At 43.2% G+C, this 22,309-nt stretch overlaps 1 protein-coding gene across 5 annotated transcripts in view; it reads right to left on the bottom strand.

The window, feature by feature from the left end:
* GRIP1 (glutamate receptor interacting protein 1) overlaps positions 1 to 22,309 on the bottom strand; it is a 559,979-nt gene that overhangs the window by 184,223 nt on the left and 353,447 nt on the right. For all 5 annotated transcript variants that reach the window (XM_075013442.1, XM_075013403.1, XM_075013414.1 and 2 more), the window contains exon 2: positions 14,574 to 14,654. In XM_075013442.1, the coding sequence (XP_074869543.1) occupies positions 14,574 to 14,654 (81 nt within the window). The remainder of the gene's footprint in view (positions 1 to 14,573; positions 14,655 to 22,309) is intronic.

The raw sequence follows: 22,309 nt of genomic DNA, 5'->3' as shown, positions 1-22,309 counted from the left end.
TTTATCTGCCAATTGCTTGGAGTCACTAAGTCATCTATTGCGGGAGAAAGCTGTGGATTCTTGTCCCATGGTTATCAACTTGTCTCATGGTTATCAACTTTCAAGAGAGGCTTCCTATTGCTTCACTGATACAATCAATTAATACTGGAGCTTGGCACCTCTCCCAGCCTTCATCAATACAGTCTGTCCACCTTAGGGAAGCAAACTCAGGATATTGTTTCTTGCTCATAAATAGCAGCATTCCTGTCCTGATTTGTGTATGGAGTGCTTCTCCCCCACAAATCTGTGCTCATGTTTCTTTTACTTCTGGGCAGAGTGTCTTTGTAGTGGGCAGTTTAACATTCTGCACCAGTTTATAATGAATGGCTACTGGGTAGAACTCTCTTCTCTGAATGATCACACTAGAGGACACAAACAAGCCATGTAGATAAAATATGAAGAGAGAGTCTAACAGGTGCACAATGATAACAAATAATACCAAAAAGAAAAACATCTACATTCTACAAACACGCATCTTACTTCAGAAGTTATTAAAGCCACCCACTATGCTAATGCATAGATCTGAACTGTTTGTGCCTCTATATCAAAAGCAGGTATATTCAAAACAAAAAGCAGTCAAGTAGCACTTTAAAGATGAGCAAAATAGTTTATTAGGTGAGCTTTCGTGGGACAGACCCACTTCTTCAGACCATAGCCTGGTCTGGCTATGGTCTGAAGAAGTGGGTCTGTCCCACGAAAGCTCACCTAATAAACTATTTTGCTCGTCTTTAAAGTGCTACTTGACTGCTTTTTGTTTTGATAGTGTATAGACTAGCACGGCTTCCTCTCTAGGTATATTCAAGTGCAGTGACACTGTAAAGTAAATATGGAGATATAAAGTGTACTCCAGGAAAAAGAGTCCTTGATTCCTTCACTGTACATTTAAAGGTGAAGGAAAAAAAGAAGGCTAGTTTGGAACAGTCTCATCACTCACATGTAGCTTTGCCACTCATTGTGGACACCCCAAACTTCTTTCAATAAAATCTTTATTTCACACTATTATGTATTACACATGCACACATACACAAAAGGGACTGGACTAGGTGACCTGTTCCTTCCAATCCTATGATTATATTCTCTCTCTCTCTCTCTCTCACACACACACACACGCGTGCGCGCATGACGATGACTGAGAAAGGAATAATAAAACAGTGGTTAGCAGTGGTGCTAAGGATCTATAGGCAGTGTTTGGGTCTGCAGCTTCTCTCCTGGCTTATCTGCCCAACACTGGCTTTGCATGGTTGATTGCAAAAACTGCATGTCAGTCTATTCCCAAATTCTTGAGTCTTAGCGTGTTTCCTTCTAAGGCGAAGTTCTTTTGCGTGGCTTGTACTTATACTATCGAAGGATGATGTGCCCTGTCATAGCAACCGTCACCAGGTATTTTGATCTGAAGGTGTAGATTCCTAGGATTTTGGATTGATGTTGAATTTTTTGTGGTGTTTTTGCATGTATCCTTGAATCTTAGCTTTGGTCTTCCTCTTGTTCTCAGCCCACGTTGACAGTTCACTGAAGAGGATTTCTTTGGGAAGATGTTCGTCACCCATTCTTCTCACATGACCAAGCCATCATAGTCTTCTGCTGTAGAGGACTGCTATGAGGCTGGGTGTGCCAGATCTTGACAGGACATCTGCATTTGAAACTTTATCTTGCCAGTTGATATTCATAATTCTGCGGAGGCAGCGAAGATGGAAGCTCTTCAATTTTTTCTACTGGTTTGAGTAGGTGCTCCATGCCTCAGAACCATATAGCAGGATACTCAATACACATACCTGGTAGATTAGTATCTTTGTTTTCACTGTCAGCTTAGGATGGTTCCATGCCCGTATCATAAGTCTGCCAAAAATTGTAGCTGCCTTCCCAATTCTGATGTTCAGTTCTTCATCCATGGATAGGCTTGTGGTGACAGTAGATCCAAGGTAACAGAATTGTTGAACCACATCTAATGGGCTGTTATCCAGAATGACACTGGGTCGCTGAGGTATACTTTGCGTGAATACGACACTTTTCTTCATGCTTATGTCAAGGAAAAACAACTTGCAGGCTCTGGGCAGAGAATCCATCAGTGACTGTAGCAGGTCTTCTTTATGAGCAACGAGAGCTGCAACATGTGCCAAGTGGAGTTCCCTGGCAAGGACTTGACCTTACTTTTAGCCTTCAGTCTTGCCAGGTTGTAGAGAGAGCCATCTAATCTTGTGTGGAGAAATACATCACTGCATGAGTTTTGAAATGTGCAATTTAGTAGAACTGAGAATTGAGAAGAATATGCTGAAGAGGGTAGGGGCAAGAACACACCCTTGTTTGACTCCGCTGTTCACGCAAACAGTTCTGATGCAGATCCATCATCGTGCACTGTTGCTTTCATGTTTTTGTGAAAGGATATTATGAGCTTGAGTAGGGTCAGTGGGCAGCCAATCTTGGTTAATATTCTGTGTAGTCCTGATCTACTGATCATGTCTCAAACACCTTTGTTAAGTCCACAAATGCTATGAAAAATGGCTTTCCTTGTTCTCTGCATTTTTTCTATAGTTGTTGAAGTGAGAAAATCATACCCATTTTTGACCTGCAAGTCCTGAAGCCATATTGTGTTTCTGGATAGACTCAATCTGTGAATTTTTGCAGGTGTTTGAGAATGACATGGGCAAAAGCTTTGCCTGTGATGCTCAGTAACGAGATGCCTCTGTAGTTGTTGCAGTCACCTTTGTCACCTTCGTTTTTATAGAGAATAATGATGTTTGCATCTTTCATGTCATGTGGGACATCACCAGCTCTCAAACATTTTAGAAGTAAATCACAGAGGAAGTGGAAGAGCACAGCCTTGTTTTTCTTCAGGACTTCAGCTGGAATTCTGTTGTTTCCTGGTGCTTTTCCACTGGAGAGAGCAACAAGAGCTTGAGAAAGTTCCTCCTCCGTAGACTCTGCATCTAGCTCAGACATTTCTGGAGGAGTTGGAATGAGGTTGTCAAGTTCAGGTTGCACTGTATGCTCGTGGGAATAAAGACTTGAGTAGTGTTCCACCCATGTAGACATCTGTAGCTTTTCGTCTGTCATAACCTGTCCATTTAAGTGCTTCAGTGGGGTGACTTTGGTAATGTTTGGTCTGAGTGCAAGCTGATTTGTTATTTCATTTTTTGGCAGGTATGACATCTACATCTACTTTTTGATTTTTGGTCTCTATCCCCATGCACTCAATGAGGAAGTCAGATGTGGTGGGTCAGCACCTTATTGACCGGTGGCGGCATGGCTTGAGGTGGGCAGCAGCTGACCAGTGGAGTGCAATGGCTCCTCCCACCAATGACAGTGACCCATGGTGTCCTCCTCTTTGCAAATTGAGGAGGGCTTATAACCCATAACTGCCACTTCCCGTGTTGTTTCCATGCTATCAGCAAGGATGGAGTGCCCTCTCCTTTTGTCACCCTCTTATGCGCTGCACTGCCTGGGCTAGTGTTTGGAGCAAGTGTGTTGCCCAAGCGGCACCATCCCCCCCTCAGTCGCCGCAGTTGAATCCAAAGGAAAGACAGAATTCAGTACTTTTGGAACTGAGGTGGTTGCAAGGAGATGAGAAAGGAATGTAAATGCTGAAAACATAGTTAATGCCTTTGATTCCAACAAAAGTAAAAAGAAATGATGAATAGTATACCAGCCAAGATTCTCTTTTCAAAAGTATTAGGTCACTTTTCATCATGTTGGGAAGTTTAACACATAAAAATTGTTAGATAGTTTGTTAGATATAGTAAATATACCTTGATATATTTGGTACCTAGCAAAGTGAATGCACTATTCATTCCCTTGCTTATGAGGCCCAAGATTAATCATCATTGTATAAAAACTAGAGATTTTTATAAATATTCCATTCAAGTCTTTTAAAAAAGTTTGTAGAAGATGTTTTTGAAAAGCACTTAACTACCTTAAAAAAAAAGAGTGAAAATTAAGAAGGATTTAAGAAGACATGTAATTAACAAAATACAAAACTGCCCAGGAGATTATCAAATTACTCCAACTTTGAACAAATAAAGCAAAACCTCTGTTGGCTTATATTGTCCTTTGTATATTTCTACCTACCATACTAGGGAGACAGAATTTCATGCAACAGATTCACTCCTTTTAAAAAGTCCAGGAAACATCTCTCATTTGCAATTAAAAGACGGCCATCATATTAGCATATAAACAAATATATCCATTAAGATTCACGGTGTCTTGTTTTGCTCCCTAGATTTGGAAGTTTTTGCTGACACTGATTATCTTTTCTTACTGTTCTCTTGTTTGGTGACTACATGTGACTCTTGCATGTTTGGAACATGGTCATGTTCTACTGTCCCATGAGAACAAAGCTCTCTTTCAGGGCTGTGAACGTAAAAAGGGTTACTGATGTAGCCTGATGCTGATCATCTGCAGAGCTTATCCGTTAAGACTTGAATCTTGAACTGGCATTAAAACAAACAAACAGAAAACCAGAAGAGCAGATGCAGAGCGCTATTGCATTATGTCGTTGAGTAGTTTTTCCTATTGAGCTAACCCATTCTGTACACTTTGACATTTCTCTGCTGAGTCCATCTTTAGCCCCAGATACAGTGACTTGTAACAATCCAGGCGAGGCAAGCTGAGTAGTTTGTCATCCAAGATGAAGGGCTATTGCACAAGCAACTTTAATTATGACCTCTCCTGAATTTTGAGCACTGGACTATGCAACCTTAACACTTTTTATGTAGATTTTTAAAACCTAATTTCTTACGTACACTATTGCCTTCAATGCTATTTTTCCTTCCATTCAGGGTAGGACAAGGGACAAAATTAGAACATTCCCTCTTCATAGTCTCTTAGTATATTAGCTCTTCTATGAAGCTGCAATTAGACCTAAGCAATATAGGGCCACTATGGCCAAGTCTAGACGAGCAGCTTTTGCCTGAAAAAAAGGTGGAGCATTTACATGGCAAATGCGCTTTGTCGACAGTTTGTTTACAGAACCCAGAATATCTGCTAGCAGCGTTACACCTCTCCCCGTTCGGGTATAACACCTCCCTAGACAGTGTTCTGTCAACAAAACAGCCATGTAGATGCTTCGGGGCCCTTCCACCAAAAGCCGGGGTTCCGGCTCACTGGGCAGCCCTGTTTTCAGAGCTTCCTGTCAGCCGTTGTGTGGAGAGCAAGTGCCAGACAGTGTGGCTGCTCTCTGGTGACGGAATGGATTGCTCTTTCGATTTACTTTTGCTTGTAGACGTGATCTGTCGACAGAAGATTTGCTGGGAAACCCCTTCCAACAGTCTCTTCTGTCGACATGTAGAGGCGGCCTATGAGACCTGGTAAAGAAGGATGCATGTCTGCACTTAAAGGATATAGTGATTGATGCTCTATAAATTTCACTGATAAACAGATGTACAATGATCTTGTTTATGTAGCAATCAGAGGGTTTTCCCCAACACAATAAATTTTGAGGGGAAAATCATGTTTTAATTCACATTAAATTCTTGAAAGCAGCTTATAGTTATCACAGTGGTAGGGAGCTCTGCAGCTGTTTCAAAAACTATTTCAAAAGCCTCCAGTCATACATAGTGGAAAGGGGAACCAACAAACATGACAACTGCAGTAGCTTATCAAAGATGACAATCAGAACCAGTCCTTTGAAACTATAATGAGAACAGCAGGCATACAGATGCTTACTAGAAGGTCAGTGCATTTCACAGGTTGACAAAATGTGTTTCTGGTGAGAAATCAATCAAACTATACAGCATCACTGATTGCTTAGGTTAATACTAATGGATATCTAAGGGCTAAAAGAACTCTTCAATCTTCGGCAAGTGAGAGAAATTTCAGCTGATAACATGCTGTACAGAGGAAAAATAAAAACATGCTCACCTGCTCACAAGGGAAGGTCACTGTCACATCTATAAACTGACCGATGTAATGCCATTTGACTTCCCAGTTTCACACCACCATAAAATATTTTTCAACTGTGACACCTCCTGGGGATACTCAGGGTTGAGAGGCACCTTGCTACCAGCTGCCCTTAGTGTGAGGAAGTCTTGTCCATGCCTGTCATGAGTCAGCTCTTTGACTTCACTGGCCACAGGCAACATAACCACTCCTGTCTATGTCTGCACAGACCCTGCTCACTTGTTCTCTTCAGCAGTGATACCATCATCATAAACAACCATGGGTTCTGTGCCAGTTGGTGTCTGATGCCTCTTGCACTATTTCCTTCCATCTTTCCCTATCCAGTGCGGAGTGGCTTCGTTTCTATAGACTAGCTCCACACCAATCTACTAAATCATCTATTCCATCTCTGTGGGTCTGCCTCTCCTATTTCAACTGCCCATTATGCCGAATAGCGGGGTCTTGATTTTTCATTCGTCGGTCATTCTGTAGATATGCCCAAATAGCTGCAACTTGTATTGTATAACCTTCTGCAGTAGGTTCTCTTTCAGCTCTATCTTCCTACATAATTTCTTGTTGGTGACCTTCTGCATCCATCCTATTCTCAGGATCTTTCCATAACAAGTCCTCTCAAACACCAATATTCTTCTCTTCAAATCTTTTGTAATTACTCATGTCTCACATCCAAAAGCAGTGATATGCAATTACATATTAGGAGGTGGGGGGCTGTATAAGACAATGTCCAAATCTTGGAGGACCAAAGGGCTCTTCAGGTGTTGGCCCTCTAGTGGAAACAAATCAATTCTTTGCCTAGCTGGCCAGGACTGTCAATCTATGTCACGGGTACCAAACACGGCACATTGGCTGATTTTTCCAACAGGCCTGCAATCTGCTAGTCCAATCACTGTATGAATGTGGAGAGCTGGGAGGAAGTGGATGTCAGTGGGGAAGGCCCAGAGATGGGAGGTAATACAATAGAATAAATATCCCTAAGAGGTACATTTCCTTCAAAACTTATTAGACTCTCCATATTTTATTTTATTGCTTTATTGCAATTACTAAGAACCTTACATACTACAACAATTTTCTAGATATTGGCACCATAAATCTTTCTCCTGACATTCATTTCAAAGTATTTTACTTTGCATGCGTTCCCTTAAAAAAAATCACTTTCCAGTCCAAAAACTCCACCTGCCCTAATAAACCTTTCATGTCTGTTTAACATTTTATTATTGATTATTAAAATTTGTCAGCCAAGTTCACCAAAATGAAGCAGAAGAATTGGTGATACCAGAAAGTATTCCACTGGCTGAATCACTGTAGTCGATGCACATACTGTTGTGCAAGCACAACATGTTCTCCCCTCCAGTCAGACCACCAGCTCCACTCTGGAGATCAAGCAGCGTGCTGCAGGATCGTTGTTTTATAATTGTAAGTATCGAGCGTGCTCAAAGGATAGGGCCAGCAAGCAAAGTGGAGGGATGACACAACATACTTGGATGTGCCTCCGTACTGAAACAAAACTGGCTGGTTTAATTTTAGACCTCAAGGACTTGACATTTTCTGCCAGAAACAGCGTCCAAATTTAACAACTGAGCTACAGATAAATACTGTACTAAATATCATATTGGCCATGTCTACACTAGCCCCAAACTTCGAAATGGCCATTTGCATGGCCATTTCGAAGTTTACTAATGAAGCGCTGAAATACATATTCAGGTCTTCATTAGCATGCGGGCGGCTGCGGCACTTCGAAATTGACATGCCTCGCCGCCACGCAGTTCGTCCTGATGGGGCTCCTTTTCAAAAGGACCCCGCCTACTTCGAAGTCCCCTTATTCCCATGAGCAGATGGGAGCAGATCTGCTGATGGGAATAAGGGGACTTCGAAGTAGGTGGGCTCCTCTCGAAAAGGAGCCCTGTTGGGACAAGCCGCGCGGCAGCGAGGCGCGTCAATTTCGAAGTGCCGTGGCCGCCCGCATACTAATGAAGAGCTGAATATGTATTTCAGCGCTTCATTAGTAAACTTCGAAATGGCCATGCAAATGGCCATTTCGAAGTTTGGGGCTAGTGTAGACACGGCCATCGAGAGGGGGCAGGTGAAAAATTCCTACTTTGGTTGGTGAGGGGGAAAGGACATATCAAGCAAATAAATTAAAATTCTAGTCTAGTATAGTTGTTCTGTCTTCCATTTCGAAGGTAACTCATGATGGGTGCAGAAGGTGGACCTGATTCCATTCTAGCACAGAAAGGCAGGAGGAAGCAAGATTTGACGAGGTGTATTATCCCTGGTGTATCATGGAACCAGCCTCCTCCAGAGAACAGGGTTTTGTGGGAAGTACTGAGTTGAGGAGAACAGCCTGGAACTACTCCTGGGTAGATAACACAGCACAAAAGCTACTACAGCTATGTGACTGCTCCGTATCCTGAAGCAAAGGAGATTTCTTTTGCCTAAGAAAGGCCACCACTGTGCAGCCCAAGTGCCACTGTGCAGCCAGATGCTGTGAACACGTTTTCATTAGGCGGAGAGAAAGCAATCTGGCTATGACCCGCTCCATGTCGGTAAAGACACAAATAATTACACCACCTGCCAAAAATTACCAGTGCTAAATTTGCAAATTACAATCTGCCATGCTAAACACATTTCGCTTAAGAAGTTTTCCAAAAAAAAAATCTATGGTTATTTTACTGTGATTGTTCAAACAGATAAGGACACATACGATTATTCAGGAAAGCACTTCAGGACTGGCTTGAGTACTTCCCTACTTAGGGCACCATTTCAGCACATGTTTAACTGTAGGTATGCACTTAAATCTCAGTGATTCCCACCAGCCCCTTAGCAGCAATGTCCATTCTTTCAATTTTACCACTAGTCTCTCAATATTTGGTATTTTTCGTAATTCCCATCTCCTGCAGCAATGAGAAAGGATGAGAAATTCAGCTTTCATTCAGCCAAAAGTAGATTTCTAGTCCTCCTGCTTGCAAACAACAGCTGGTAAATGAACACTAAAAGATCAAACACAAGGAGGCAAATAAAAAAAAAGCAAAAATGTGTTACTTGTAAAGTCTCATGATTTGAGGGGCTGACTTGTCATTTTTTTCAACACATGTGGCTAACAACACTGCTTTATGCAGGTACTGAAGTATTGATCTGAATAGGGATAATAGGCCCTGCCCCAAAGATGTTGCAATACAAATACATGGACAGATTAACAATTCAGCTACAAAATACAGTAGGTGCCAGTCTATAACCTATTTATCAGTGCCAACACCACTTCCAAACTCAAGGATTAATTTTCCTACAAAAAATAAACTGCAGAGCTAACCAGTGATTCAAATAAACACACACACAGAGTATTAATTCTAAGTTTTAAAATACAATGTGGGTATACTACTACTACTACACATCACTTTAATTAACTATCATTACTTTCAGAAATTCTATAAATCCCTTTGAAAGAATCAGTGATTTGTTTTTGGGCCATGCAAAGACATGATAAAAATGATAAATACCCTCATCATATGAGTAACGAATCCACTGTGTATTTAAAACAAACTCTGATTCAAAGAAATGTTTAATCCATTCCCTGCTATGGAGGATAAAATGAAATTAAACACAGTGCATTCATTTCACAAAATGCCTGGTGTGATCAGCAGGTTTGTTGTGATAAAAGTACCAGGGACACAGTGACGTTACAGTTTGTCCACAATTTCTCTTTGTGTCTGGGATTTCAGGTAGCAGGGCTGTGGGGGTCACCCGGGCCATGGGCTGACCACGTTTGCTGTCATAGATGTGAAGGGCTGGTGACTCAGCAGAATGAGGAAGAGAGCAGAACATCATGGGAGAAAGTCACATCTGCAAGCTGTATGAGAATCAGTGGGCTGCAGCAGGGAGCTGGGCAAGCCCTGTGAGACAGGAGCTTGCTACTGCATAGACAGTGAGGGGCTGGTTCCTTCTGCATCCGTCACCTCCCCTCAGGGACTTCTATCACTCCTGGGCAGCAGAGCCAAAAGCCACCATGGGCCAAAGTGGAAGGGGTCTCAGCTCTGCATCCCTGGAAGGGGTGAGGGCAAAGGCGGAAGGGGCGGGTCCTAAGGCAGTCAGCCCTTAGTGCAACTCAGACTGCAACGCTGCCCCACATCTCCCTCAGAGCCATGTGGAGCAGCAATCCTGAACAGTTTGAAGGGGCCCGGAGCGCTGACCGTTGCTTCAGTGGAAGTAGCAGAAGTGGGGTCTGGAGCTCTGGGCTCCTTTGAAATGACAGGGCCCTGTGCAACTGCCCCCTTGGCCCCTCCTGCTTGTCAACAGGCCTGCTCGTGGACAGAACCAAGCTCTCCAAAGGACACCCTACTCTAGCGTCAATCACAGACCTGACCCTTCTCCACCATGGGGTTGTACCACTTTCAGTGGTGTTCCTGCAACTTTACACAGAATTTCTCCTTAAATCTGTGACTTTTATTACTAACAGAGAGAAGAAGTGGCTCTGTCCCATGAAAGCTCATCACCTAATATATTATTTTGTTATTCTTTAAAGTGCTACTGGACTGCTTTTTTGTTGTGACTTTTACTGTTTACCTTGACCATTTGATCAAAGATGCCATAACAAATCTTCAGACCTACCTACAGAATCGCAGGCATAAGAGACCTCGACATGTCATTGAGTCTCATCCCCCATGGTGACGGTGGCCCAAGTATAGAGAGACCACACCTGACATGTTTCTTTCACTGGTTTTTAAAAATCTCCAGTGATGGGATTCCACAGCCTCCCTCGGAAGCCTATTGCAGAACTTAACTATCCTTATAGGTAGAAAGCTGTTTTCTAACTTCTGACCAATATCTCCCTGACTGTAGGCTAAGTCCATTAATTCTTGTTCTCCTGAGAGTGAATACAAAAAGTAATTGACCCTCATCCTCTTTATAACAGCCCTTGACTTATTTAAAGACTGGTATAAAGTACTCCTCAGTTGTCTTTTCTAAAGATTAAATACGCTCATTTAAAACCTTCAGTCACAGGTCACATTTTCCAAACATTATGTCTGGCTCACTGGAAGAGTGACAGTGGACATGAAGACTGCCAAGGATCCCTTGAACAGAAGAAATTTTGAAAGACTATACCTTTCAAGCAGGGAATGCTAAGTGACAGGGCTGGAGGACTGAGTCACAAAGAGGCAGAAGCAACTTCTCACATGAGAAACGAACTGTGGACCAAGAGAGACCAAGAGAGACAGCGTGAAACTGCAGACAGGGCCCTTGGCATCATGGAGCTAATCCACAGAACACCCAGGAGACAGCACCATTGCAGCAGTAAGTAGACCACTCACATCAGCCAGAGAGGGGGTATATACTATTTACGTTCAAGATGGAAACGGAAAGAATCTGTCCCAGGCACAAGAACTTAGACATTGGTTCTTCTTGTTTCACCCACAAGGGTTATACTGGGGACTACGAACACAGCCTTACGCGTGCACTTTTCTCCCAAGATCAGCTGGCACACTGAGTGCAAGTCTGTGAAGGTCATGTAGCAGAACACAATTCTCTACTCCACCCTCAACTTTAATTTAAAAAATTCCAAAAGAGTGTAATATAATAAAGAGACACTCACTAAGGTGAGTTTTATTGACTCATGATGTACAATACTGCCCAACTGAGGCACTAGCAGAGGGCTGTATTCACCTCATAAAGCAACGAATCTTGATTTTTACTGGACTGGAAAAGTGAGTATGTGACCATGTAATTAAAGATTGCATAATCATATATACAGAATAAAGGCAACACAGGAAATCTTCTCTCCGGAGCTTCCTAATTTTTGAGAATTTGACTTTGCAATCTAAAAATATTAACTAAATGAAAGGGGGCTGGAAAGAGGTGTTTCCCTATGATTATTTTAGATAGCGAAACGCCAATTCTATTCACAATTGTCATACATCATCATCAGGGTTTAACCCTTGAACCTTCAGCACAAACCACTGAGAAGCAGCAAGATTAAGGCAACGTTTACACTATAGACCTATGCTGCTATAATTGTATTGCTCACGGGTGTGAAAATTACATACTCCTGAACAACACAATTATACTGACCTAATCCTGCCAGGGAAACAGAGATATGATGATAGAAGAGTTTCTCCCATCAACATAGCTACTGTCTCTCAGCAATGTGCATTCACTAAACCAACAAGAGAAGCTCTCCAACTGCACTAAAGCACAACAATGGCACAGCTGTGTTGATGCAGAGTTTGAAGTACAGACCTGCTTTACATGGCAACCTGGTCTGTTACATGACAACTGAGTTTTATTCTCAGCTTGTGTAACCTCTAAGCGGTATATGAGGCTATTCTAGGCTGTGAAATCACAGATTTATTAACACTATTCAGTAGAAATGAGAACTGAACTTCTAGTACCTCGTACTATGCATTTTCCAGTCGTCCAAATGGTGCCGTGATTTGAAGGCAGGGTGGCCAGATCATTTATTTTGCCTTTTCTCACCAGAGGAGGTTCTGCTCTGGTGTCATGTTGGAATGAAATATTAGCATCATGTATGCACAGTACTGTCATAATATTGAACAAGTTTAGCAGTTAACTCGTAGCAAACTCTACTGAACAAAAGACTATAGGTAAATGTTAGTTCTGGCCACTGTGTAACTTGGCCCAATGGGTTATATTACTTAACATTTATATTGCAGTAGTTCCTAAGGGTTCAGCCTCAATTAAGGCCTCATCTTTCTAGGACTGTACAAACACATAGATATCCTGATCAGCAACTGGAATACACATAAACCTGTAGGGGAACACTTTAATCTCGCAGGACATACAATTATGGACATTAAGGTAACAGTCTTGTTACAAATGGCTTTTAACACCAGATTACAAAGGGAAACATCTGAATTGGACACAGAAGTAGCAGTGTTAGTCTGTATCTTCACAAAACAAAAAGACCGTCCAGTAGCACTTTAAAGACTAACAAAATGATTTATTAAGTGATGAGCCTTCTTGGGACAGACCCACTTCTTCACTGCTACCATAGGCGGTAGGTAACAGACCTGTTCTTTCCTACAGACAACCACCTAGCCTCAGTAAAATTCCCACAAGCAATCACATGCCACCTCACGGAAATACTAATCCCAGAACTTTTCCCTGCAAAAAACCCCGTTGCAAACTCTGTCAACATATTTACACTGGAGACACCATCACTGAACCTAACCACATCAGTTATAGGATCAGGGGCTCATATTCCTGTACTGTACTTCCACCAATGTGATATATGCCAAAAGGTGCCAACAGTGCCACTCTGCTGTGTATACTGGACAACCCTTTACCAAAGAATGAATTGACACAAATCAGACATTAGGAATCTGAATACACATAAACCTGTCACTGAGCATTTCAACCTTGCAGGTCACAGCATCCAAAACTTACAAACCTGCATTCTAAAACAAAGAGACTTTATATACCAGATTACAAAGGGAGACATCTGAACTGGAGTTCATTTTAAAGTTTGACACTTTAACACCGCCGACTCAACAAAGATATCAATTACCTTACACATTACAAGGACAGTTTCCCCATGTTTGATGTTTGTAGTGATCCCAGGAAGCACACACAACTTAACAGACACTTGCAGTAAGTATTTTTCTTTTCCCTCTCCCACAGTCCTTCTGTCCTATCTACCCAATTTGTTAGTCTACTTTTCATTTTCTTCTATATTTATATTAAATTCCCTTTGTCTCAATTTTCATTTATCAGAATTTTCCAGATTTGAAGAAGTGGATCTGTCCCATGAAACTCATCACCTAATAAATTATATTGCTAGCCTTTAAAGTGCTACAGGACTGCTTTTTTTGTTATCTGAATTGGAATTTATTTGCAAGTCTGACACATTTAACTGGGGATTTAACAGAGATCTCAATCATACGCATTGCGAGGACAATTTCATCACCTTTGATGTTCTCATCAACGGCAGCCATCACACTTAACTTACTTTCTAGAGGTCCTTTTAATGATAGGAGACTCCCCCCTCCCCTTTTCTCTTTTTTCCAATTCCTGCTATATATTTACCCTGCTTGCTTATTTCTTCTCCAGAATCTGAAGAAGTGGGTTTTACCCACAAAAGCTCATTACCTAATAAATAAAATTATTAGTCTTTAAGGTGCTCCAGGAATGCTTAGTGTTTGTTTATTTACTTTGTGAAGCTATACACTAACACAATTGCTCCTCTGAGACTATAGAAAATCACAGTCCATCCCCCGCAGAGTCTCCAGTCTAAGCAACAAAACAAGATCAATGGGTGAGACAGAGAGCTGGGGTGGGGATGGCATAATATGGGACACAGACAATTCTTCATCAGTCAGAAGCAGAGATCACAGCTCACCAACTTCCTAGACAATCTGAATAGATTTTCAAGAGGACAACAAAAGGAACCTCCTTGACCCCCAAGACTATCTGCCCGCCAAATGTCAAAGTGCTCCTGTGAACCATGGGGGCATACAGTACTTGAAAAATGCAGACAGATTTTTTGTTTGTATGAGGCAACCAAATACAGGGCATCACTACAGCTCTCCATATAACAAACTCAAAACTGCTTGGGTAAAACTAAGAAATGATTCACCTTGTCTTATCTTGGAGAAAGAAGAGCTAAGGACTATTAAAATGTAAAAAAGCTGGTCTACCTGGGATGCTCTGTCTCCTCACAGATAATGCTCCTTCAGGTGGTTTTGTCTGGTTTGCAGATTTCGTGTAGGGACCCTCATCTGAAAATAGAACAAAACAAAACAGAACAGTGAAGTTTCAATTTCAAATATGTTGCAAGTGATATATTTCAACACAATTTCTGATTTAAGCACCAATTAGTTCTCTGTCAGGAAAAGGAACAATTTGATTACATACCAGGAATACTATTAGTCCTACAGGGTTATCATAAGTTAGCCCCACACTTGTAGGACTGGCTGTGGCATGACAAGTATGCCTGCCTCGGTCTCCTTACTTCTGAGTCCCCAGAAATGGTCCAAAGCCTCGTCCCAAGCATAAATATAGCCCTTGGGGCAGGGTGGTTCATTTAATAAAACCATCCCAGACAAGTAAATGATACAAAACAAGTCCCATAAATGAGAATTCCTCCAGCATAGTGCAAACTGTATATACACTATGTGATGTACAAGTTCCACAGTCCTTTGCTGTGCCCTGGTGCTCCAGCACAGCTCCCAGGTTCTTCATGCCCCAGCTCTCCAGTGCACTCTTGTCTTGTCCTTGTACTAGTACGACCATGACAGCCTTTCCAACTGGAGTACAGGTCCACTCTCCTGGCTCCCCTGCATTCAGTTCTCAAGCCTTGGAGCTGTCAAGCAGGGAAGCTCCTCCACTGCTTCTCTGTCTTCAGCCTTCTCTGACCCAAGACTCTGATTCTCAAGCTTCAAGCTAGCAGGCAAATCCCCCTTTTGTTCTTTCTTCCTTCAGCCCCCTCCTCCTAGCTCGCTGGCTTGAGGTTACCAGCCAGCAACCCCTCTTGCTACTTTCCAGGCCTTCAGCCTCCCTCTGAGGAAACATCTTCTTTTACCTTCTAGAACTTCCTCCACTCTCAGACAGCTCTCACCTGTCTGCACTTGGACTCTCTTTCCTGGCTTCCTTCAGGGTCTTCCCCTCACTGGATTGCTCCTTCTGTCTTTATAGACCACATGCACTGCCCCACCCTCTTAACTGGCCAAATGGGAGTACTTGCTGTGGCACAGAGCGCTCAACCTTCTTCATTTACTGGGGCCAGCCATCCAGTGATGAGGATGCACTAGCTAGTATACTTAAGGCGACCATTCGTCCTGTATTAGGCGGGACAGCCCTATATTTGGGACGCCAAAAAGGCATCCCTACTTATTTTTTAAAAGGGATGAATGGTTCCATATTTAGGCCCTCAGGGACTGGGGGTGAGGGCAGAGTGCCCACAGCTGCTGCTTCCCCAGGTATCTGAGGCTGGGAGTGCCCATGGCTGCTGCTTCCCTGGGACTGAGGGGGGGAAGTCAGCTCCTGGGTGCTTGGTGCAGCCAGGAGGAGCCACCTCTCCTGCCCCATATCTCCCTGTCCTGAATTTGGGACAGGGAAATATGGTCACCCTAAGTATATCAGCCAGGACGGTAAGTGAAATGAACTTTCTCTGAATACAAGAGCCATCAATGGATACAAGGGAAATATAAGGATGGGTATTTTTTGAACACTTACCCTTGGACAAAGATATTAGGCTCTACCTGCATCAGAGGAGAAAAGTTCTGTATATAACTCAGACTGCAGGCAGCTCTTTCTTATATCTGACTGAAGTCTGGCTACAGGAAGCCGTCAAGTGTTCGACGTTAAAAGGACCCTGGGAAACGTGGACTTCCCCTTTTCACTTTAAGAACCCTTGCTCTCACTTTAATGACTCATAGTGGGAGGCCTCCCATACAAGAAGCTGCTCTATGCATTTATTGCTTTGAGATTCTGTAAGACATTCCTTTTGATTCTGGGCTCTGCTCACAGAAGTCCCCTCTTGTGTTGTGGCCAGTTGTCTGAGAGAGTCCAGCCAGCCATTCCCAGACTCAGCCTGCCCAAGCACCTTCCTACCCAAAGAATGACAATGCACCCAACTAGCAGGGGCTTGTTTTCACGTACAGTGCTGCAGCTGCATCGCTGTAGCCCGATAGCAAAGCTGTTCCCATCGATGTAGTTAATCCAATTGCCCAAGAGGCTATACCTATACTGAAGGGAACAGCTTTCCTGTTGACCTAGGCCTATCCATACAGGGCGTTAGGTCAATATAACTATCTTACTCACAGATGTGGATTTTTCACACCCCTGAGCAATGTAGTTACACTGATATAGGTATATAGTGTAGACCTGGCCTAAAAGGGATTAAGGGTGATGCTGCTCTCGATCAACCTGTGCCACTGAGCTGACAGGGCAGATGGGCCATTCATTAAAGGCAGAACAAGGTGGAAATGAGTGCCCTCCTGCCTCCCCAAAACAGCCTTCTCAATAGAAAAAAAAAACAGTTTACAGCTTACAGTGCACCTTTAAATATAGCTTGCCACCAGAGAAGACTTCAGTAGGAACTGTGTGTGTCAATTAACAGCTAGCATTGATAGTGCTTACTTCACTTCCTCAATCAAAAAAAGAGTGGAATTAGATCCTACTTTGTGGGTCCTCTACTCTGGTTCTCAAGCAGCTCTTTATGCATTATCTAATACTTATATTAGCATACTTTTTTCCTTTAATTTGAGAAGGACCAATTAGTTTTTAGTATATGCTCCCAACCATGTATAAATACAGATCAATAGATAAGGAAAAAATACTAAGTTGTCTAGTGACATCTTAAGATGCAACAAAAACCTGTAGATAAATAATAAAAACATATTTTGGGCAATCAATTTGTCTTTCTAACTGACCCTCCTGAGATTTTTTTTCTCTTTTTAATGATTATGGAATTTATGACATGTAAAATCTCAAACTCCATTAGAAAATTATATCAAAGAGGGTAACCCATTCATTTTTATTCAGCTAAGACAAAGGTTTGGTCAGCATAATTTCAAACCAGGATACAGATAAAAGACACTACAAAGAAAAGTTCATTTTTTTAAACTACTGATCTTTTACAACAAATTCTACTTAGGATGGAAGGGTCAGGCTATGTCTACATTACACCATAAGGTTGATTTTAAGGGAGTCAGGTTGATTATATAATGTACCTGTCTACCCTACAAATATTACGTCAATTTTAAGGGATCCTAAGGTTGACTTTTTACTTCAGCTTTTTCATGAAGAGTAATGCCAAATTCGCATTTACAAGGTCTATATAAATGGTAGTATAGACACAGCATTATTTAATTCAATTCTATTAGCCTCCAGAAGTATTCCACAATGCCTTCGATGTGTTCATTCTGACCATCACTTTCACCTCTGCCACTCTCCATGTGAGCAGGAAGTAGGAAAATGGAAGCAGGAATCAGCTCAGGCTCTCTGACTTGACCCCTGACCATGAAGCTGCCAGGCTCTCCAGCTTGACCCCGCCGCACACACACACTATGCAGCTGCCAGGCTTTCTGGCTGCTTTCCCTCCCCACGCAGCTGACGAGCTCTCCAGGTGCCCTCCACATCACACTGCTGCTGGACTCTCCAGCTGCCCCCCACACCACCCGGCTGCTAGGTCAAAATGAAATGAATCAAAATAATACTATCAAAATGAAGCATTTGAACAATCCAAAATTACCCCAACTTTTCAATAGCTCCAAAGTGAAACTTTCCAAATTTTTATTTCTGCATTTCACATTTCTCAGGACTGGCCCCACTAGCCTTGTAATGGTGTGTGCTGGGACAGGCTGTAGAAAAGTGGCACGGAAATGCATCTGGCAGTTTGTTTTCAATGGGAGGGGACGTGAGGACAATGCACTCTGGGATGATGACATCAGACACCCACAACCACTTGTGGTGCATTTTTTCCATAACATACTGGCACAAAACCCCAGAATGCAACGGGGGTGCAGGAACTGTGAGTTAGGTACCCACAATGCACTGCTGACACCGTCGAACTTAGCAAAGGTAACGTGGACACACAATGTCAACTTTCTAAATATATGTGGACATGCACCATTGACTTTATAAAATGTAGTGGTATAAAGTCGGCTTCAATAAATGTAACTGTTTCGTAGACTGTACACACACTATGAGATAAAGTTGAATTTAAAGGAGTCAATATTATTAGCTCAATTTATTGACCCATAATACAGATAACAAAATATGAAATTTATGGGATGGGTACAGTGTCAATTTCGAATTTAAAATCTCAAATCAAGGCTATCATGGAAGTGTCATGTCCTTAATATGAATTTATTAGCCCCAGAACTGTCCCGTATGTATCCCACAAAGCTATGCAGTGACTGTCCATGTATGGCTGCTTCCTGTATGCTGCTCTCTATCCAGATGTTCAGGAAGAAAGTCACAGGAAGCCTGAGAAATTTTTGATTGAATTTGAATTGGAATTCAGCAGCACGCAGTCCTGCGAATATAAAGGGCACCCATAATGAAAAGATTCCTTTGCCCATCGCATCACACCGTATTGGTAGTCATCGCACCACAATGGTAGATAATTGCAACGTTAGCCACCTACTGCAATCCTGAGCACTCAGGGTAGTGATCTGCCTAGTACTTCTCAGGGTCGCAAGAGAGCCCCAGGAAAAACCCACCAGGAGATTCTGGATCTTCTTGTGATTTGGGAAGACCACCTGAGGGCAAAAAGACTTCGGGTGGCCAAGAGAAAAGCGGCAATCTATGATCAGATGTCACATGAGATGAGCACCTGAGGTAACTCCCGGGACTTTATGCAACGCCTGGTAAAGGTGAAAGTACTCTGGCAGGCCTATCAAAAAGTCTGGGAAGCCAACCAGAGGTCAGGGGCAGCTTCATGGACCTGCCACTGTTAACAACAGCTGCACATACTTATGGGGAACGATCCCATCACAGAGCCCAGTCTTAATTACAACACTTCTGGAGGCCAGGGTTTGCAGTTTGGGGTGAGCCCAAAGAAGCTGGGTGCCCCGGAAGAAGAGGGTAATGAAGAGGAGGAAGGGAGAAATGAGCAAGGGACCAAGGAAGATCCTCCAGATAGCCCGGAGCTCTTCACCATAGACCTGGAACTGGTCCCTTCCAAGCCAGGCCCCTCCATGGCAGTCTCCTCCATGCTGGTCTCTGAGCCCCCTGGACCAAGCTGTTCAGATGAGTATTTATTCTGCATATTAGAAGTGGGTTGTGTGGTGGGTATTGGTATATGGTTGGGCCTGGGTACAGGTTTGCTATGGTTCTGTGCCCTTCGGAACAGCGCGTTAATGTTTCTTGGGATGGCGCGCTTCTCCTTTTTGGAGATCTCCTCAAAGGCCTTATTCAGGCACTCTTGTATTTTTTTCTATGAGGTTCTTGGGCAGTCCTGACTTGTTGCGGGTTCCACGGTAGCACAGCTTGCCATGCCAGGCAACCAGATAGCGATCTGGTGTCATGGTGCCACACAGCATTTTAGCAAATTTTCCAGGCTCTTGGTCACACAGCACACACAGGTGTTCTTTCTCCATATCTATTAGTTTTAGGAGAGTGATGTCTTCTTTGGCAAGCTGCAGAAGCATGGGAATTTGTATCATATTTTTTTTAACATACTTCCTGCCCTTTTACATTTGCCTGCAGCAGCTGGTGGATGCTCTGTTCCCCAACCTGCAATGCAGTTTGTAGGCTTTGCGGGAATTCTCCCCTCCCTTGTCCCCTTCCACCCAGCATTTCTTTTTATTTTACAGGAATCTCCTGCACCCTGAAGATGCTGGTCACTCCGGGTTATCTGCACCCTCTGTGTCCCTTTCCACCCAGCATTTCTTTTAATTTTTCAGGAATCCCCTGCACCCCGCAGATGCTAGGCTCTCCAGGTTGTCTCCACCCCCCATGCCCTTTAATACCCAGCATTTCTTTTCATTTCTCAGGAATCCCCCACAGATGCCACTGTCTCCAGGTCATCCCCCTGCCCATGTCCCTTTCCACCCAGCATTTCTTTTTATTTTTCAGGAATTCCCTGCACCATGCAACTGCCATGCTCTGATGGGCACCTCCCCTCACATGTCTCTTTCCACCTAGCATTTCTTTGGATTATTTATTGTATTTTTTTACATTAATTTTATCATACATTGAACCCCCTCAGGCAGCTGTATATGCGGCTGTAATTGAACCCTTCCCCAACATCCCCTCTGTGTGGCTTGATCATTAGGGAGGATTGCTACGGGAATGGCTGAAAAAAATTTTTCCCTGCCCCAGGACACCTGGCGGCTTGCCCTGCTTTGCAGCCCTCCTTTTCCTCCAAAAAGAGGACAATTGCTTATAGCTTACCATATCCACAAAAATGTGCTGGATAACTGATGGCAAATGATGTATTTGTGAAATGCACGCTTACTATTGCATACTTCATAAGCCTTTAGCAGCCTTCAAAAAGGCAACTTTCCTTGACAATAGACACAGAGACCCATTCATTCCATTTGAAAGCACATTATGTGAATTGTAGCTTAATTTTGACCTTCACTTTGCAGATGCAATGCCCAATATAGGAGAGAGGAACAGAAGGTGAAAGAGGTGCAAGAAGGATGTTATCCTGCAGCACATGGAGCAGAACACACTAAGCTGACAAAGGACACTGCTCAGGGGCATCACACTACAGTACAGTGGTGTCAGAATCAAGCTGGGTTTCAGCAAAGAATGTTTGACTTGCAGCAGCAGCACGTGGCAAAGCAGAGTGAGTGCGCAGCAGAGCTCGTTAACAGCAGTTATGGAGCAAATGACGGTCCTGTGCTCCCTGCTGCAGCTGCAGAGGTACTCTCAAGATAGCACGGCAGGAGCCAATACCTGCTGCCCGGATTCCCTGAAGAGAGATTGCCCGCCCCACTTTGCCGCGGTCCCCAAATACAGGGAAGGAGGGCAAGGATAGCCTTCCGCTCCAGCCCCAAGGACCACTGCAAAAGGCTAGTCAAGCACCCTTGAGAAGGCTTCTTTTCCCTGCCACTGAAACCTCTCCTCCTCTGCAAATAAAATCATTCCTCAGAGCTCAGTGTGATTTTGCAGTGTGCAGGAGTGTGGGGAACACAAATCATTGTGGAGCTTGGGGGAGGGCTGAAAGCACAGCTGCCCACCACATGCATTCTACGTACCACAAATTAACCCCCTCCATCAAGTAAAAGCATTTATTCATTAAGACATGATATGATTTATTGGCATTATGTCAGAGAAATGCATTGGTAGCATGTGTGTTACAGATCACTTATGAAGCTATCTTCTAAAGCATCCCTTATTGCTGTTGCCTCAGTGTGGTTACTGATGGATGGTTGTATAGGTGGCTGCAAGTGCACAGGAAAGTCTCCTGCCTGGAGTCACATATGTTGTGCAAAACAGTGCACACTGTAATCATGGTGGGGACAGTTTCAGAAAGCTCCAAATGGGTCAGTAAGCATCTGAACCTCACTCTTAAATGGCCTAAGGGGCATTCTACCACCATTCTGCACCTGCTGAATCTGTGATTGACGTTTTCCTCGCTGGGGTCTAGGGCTCCTGTGCAGGGAGCAGAGGGTAAGCAAGGTAGCCCAATATAAGAATAGGTATCTTCATGTCACTAATCAGGATTTTCAGACGAGGGAGAAAAGTTGCATCCAGGAGCTTTCTGTATAGTCAACAATTTCAGAAGATGCGTGCGTTCTGAACCCTCCCTAACCATTCAGTGTTGATGTCAGTGAAATGACCTTTGTGATCTATCAACCTCTGCAACACCATCAAGTAGTGTTTTGGTTTATATACCTAGAGGTCAGGTGGGCTGGGGCAATGATGGGGATGTGTGTGCCATCTATTGCCCCACCATAATTAGGAAACCCCTGGG

Source organism: Carettochelys insculpta, chromosome 1, assembly GCF_033958435.1.
Source record: "Carettochelys insculpta isolate YL-2023 chromosome 1, ASM3395843v1, whole genome shotgun sequence".
In the NCBI taxonomy this organism is placed as follows: Eukaryota; Metazoa; Chordata; order Testudines; family Carettochelyidae; genus Carettochelys; species Carettochelys insculpta.
Note: the sequence above shows the minus strand (reverse complement) of the source record. Positions and strands in the feature narration are given on the sequence as shown.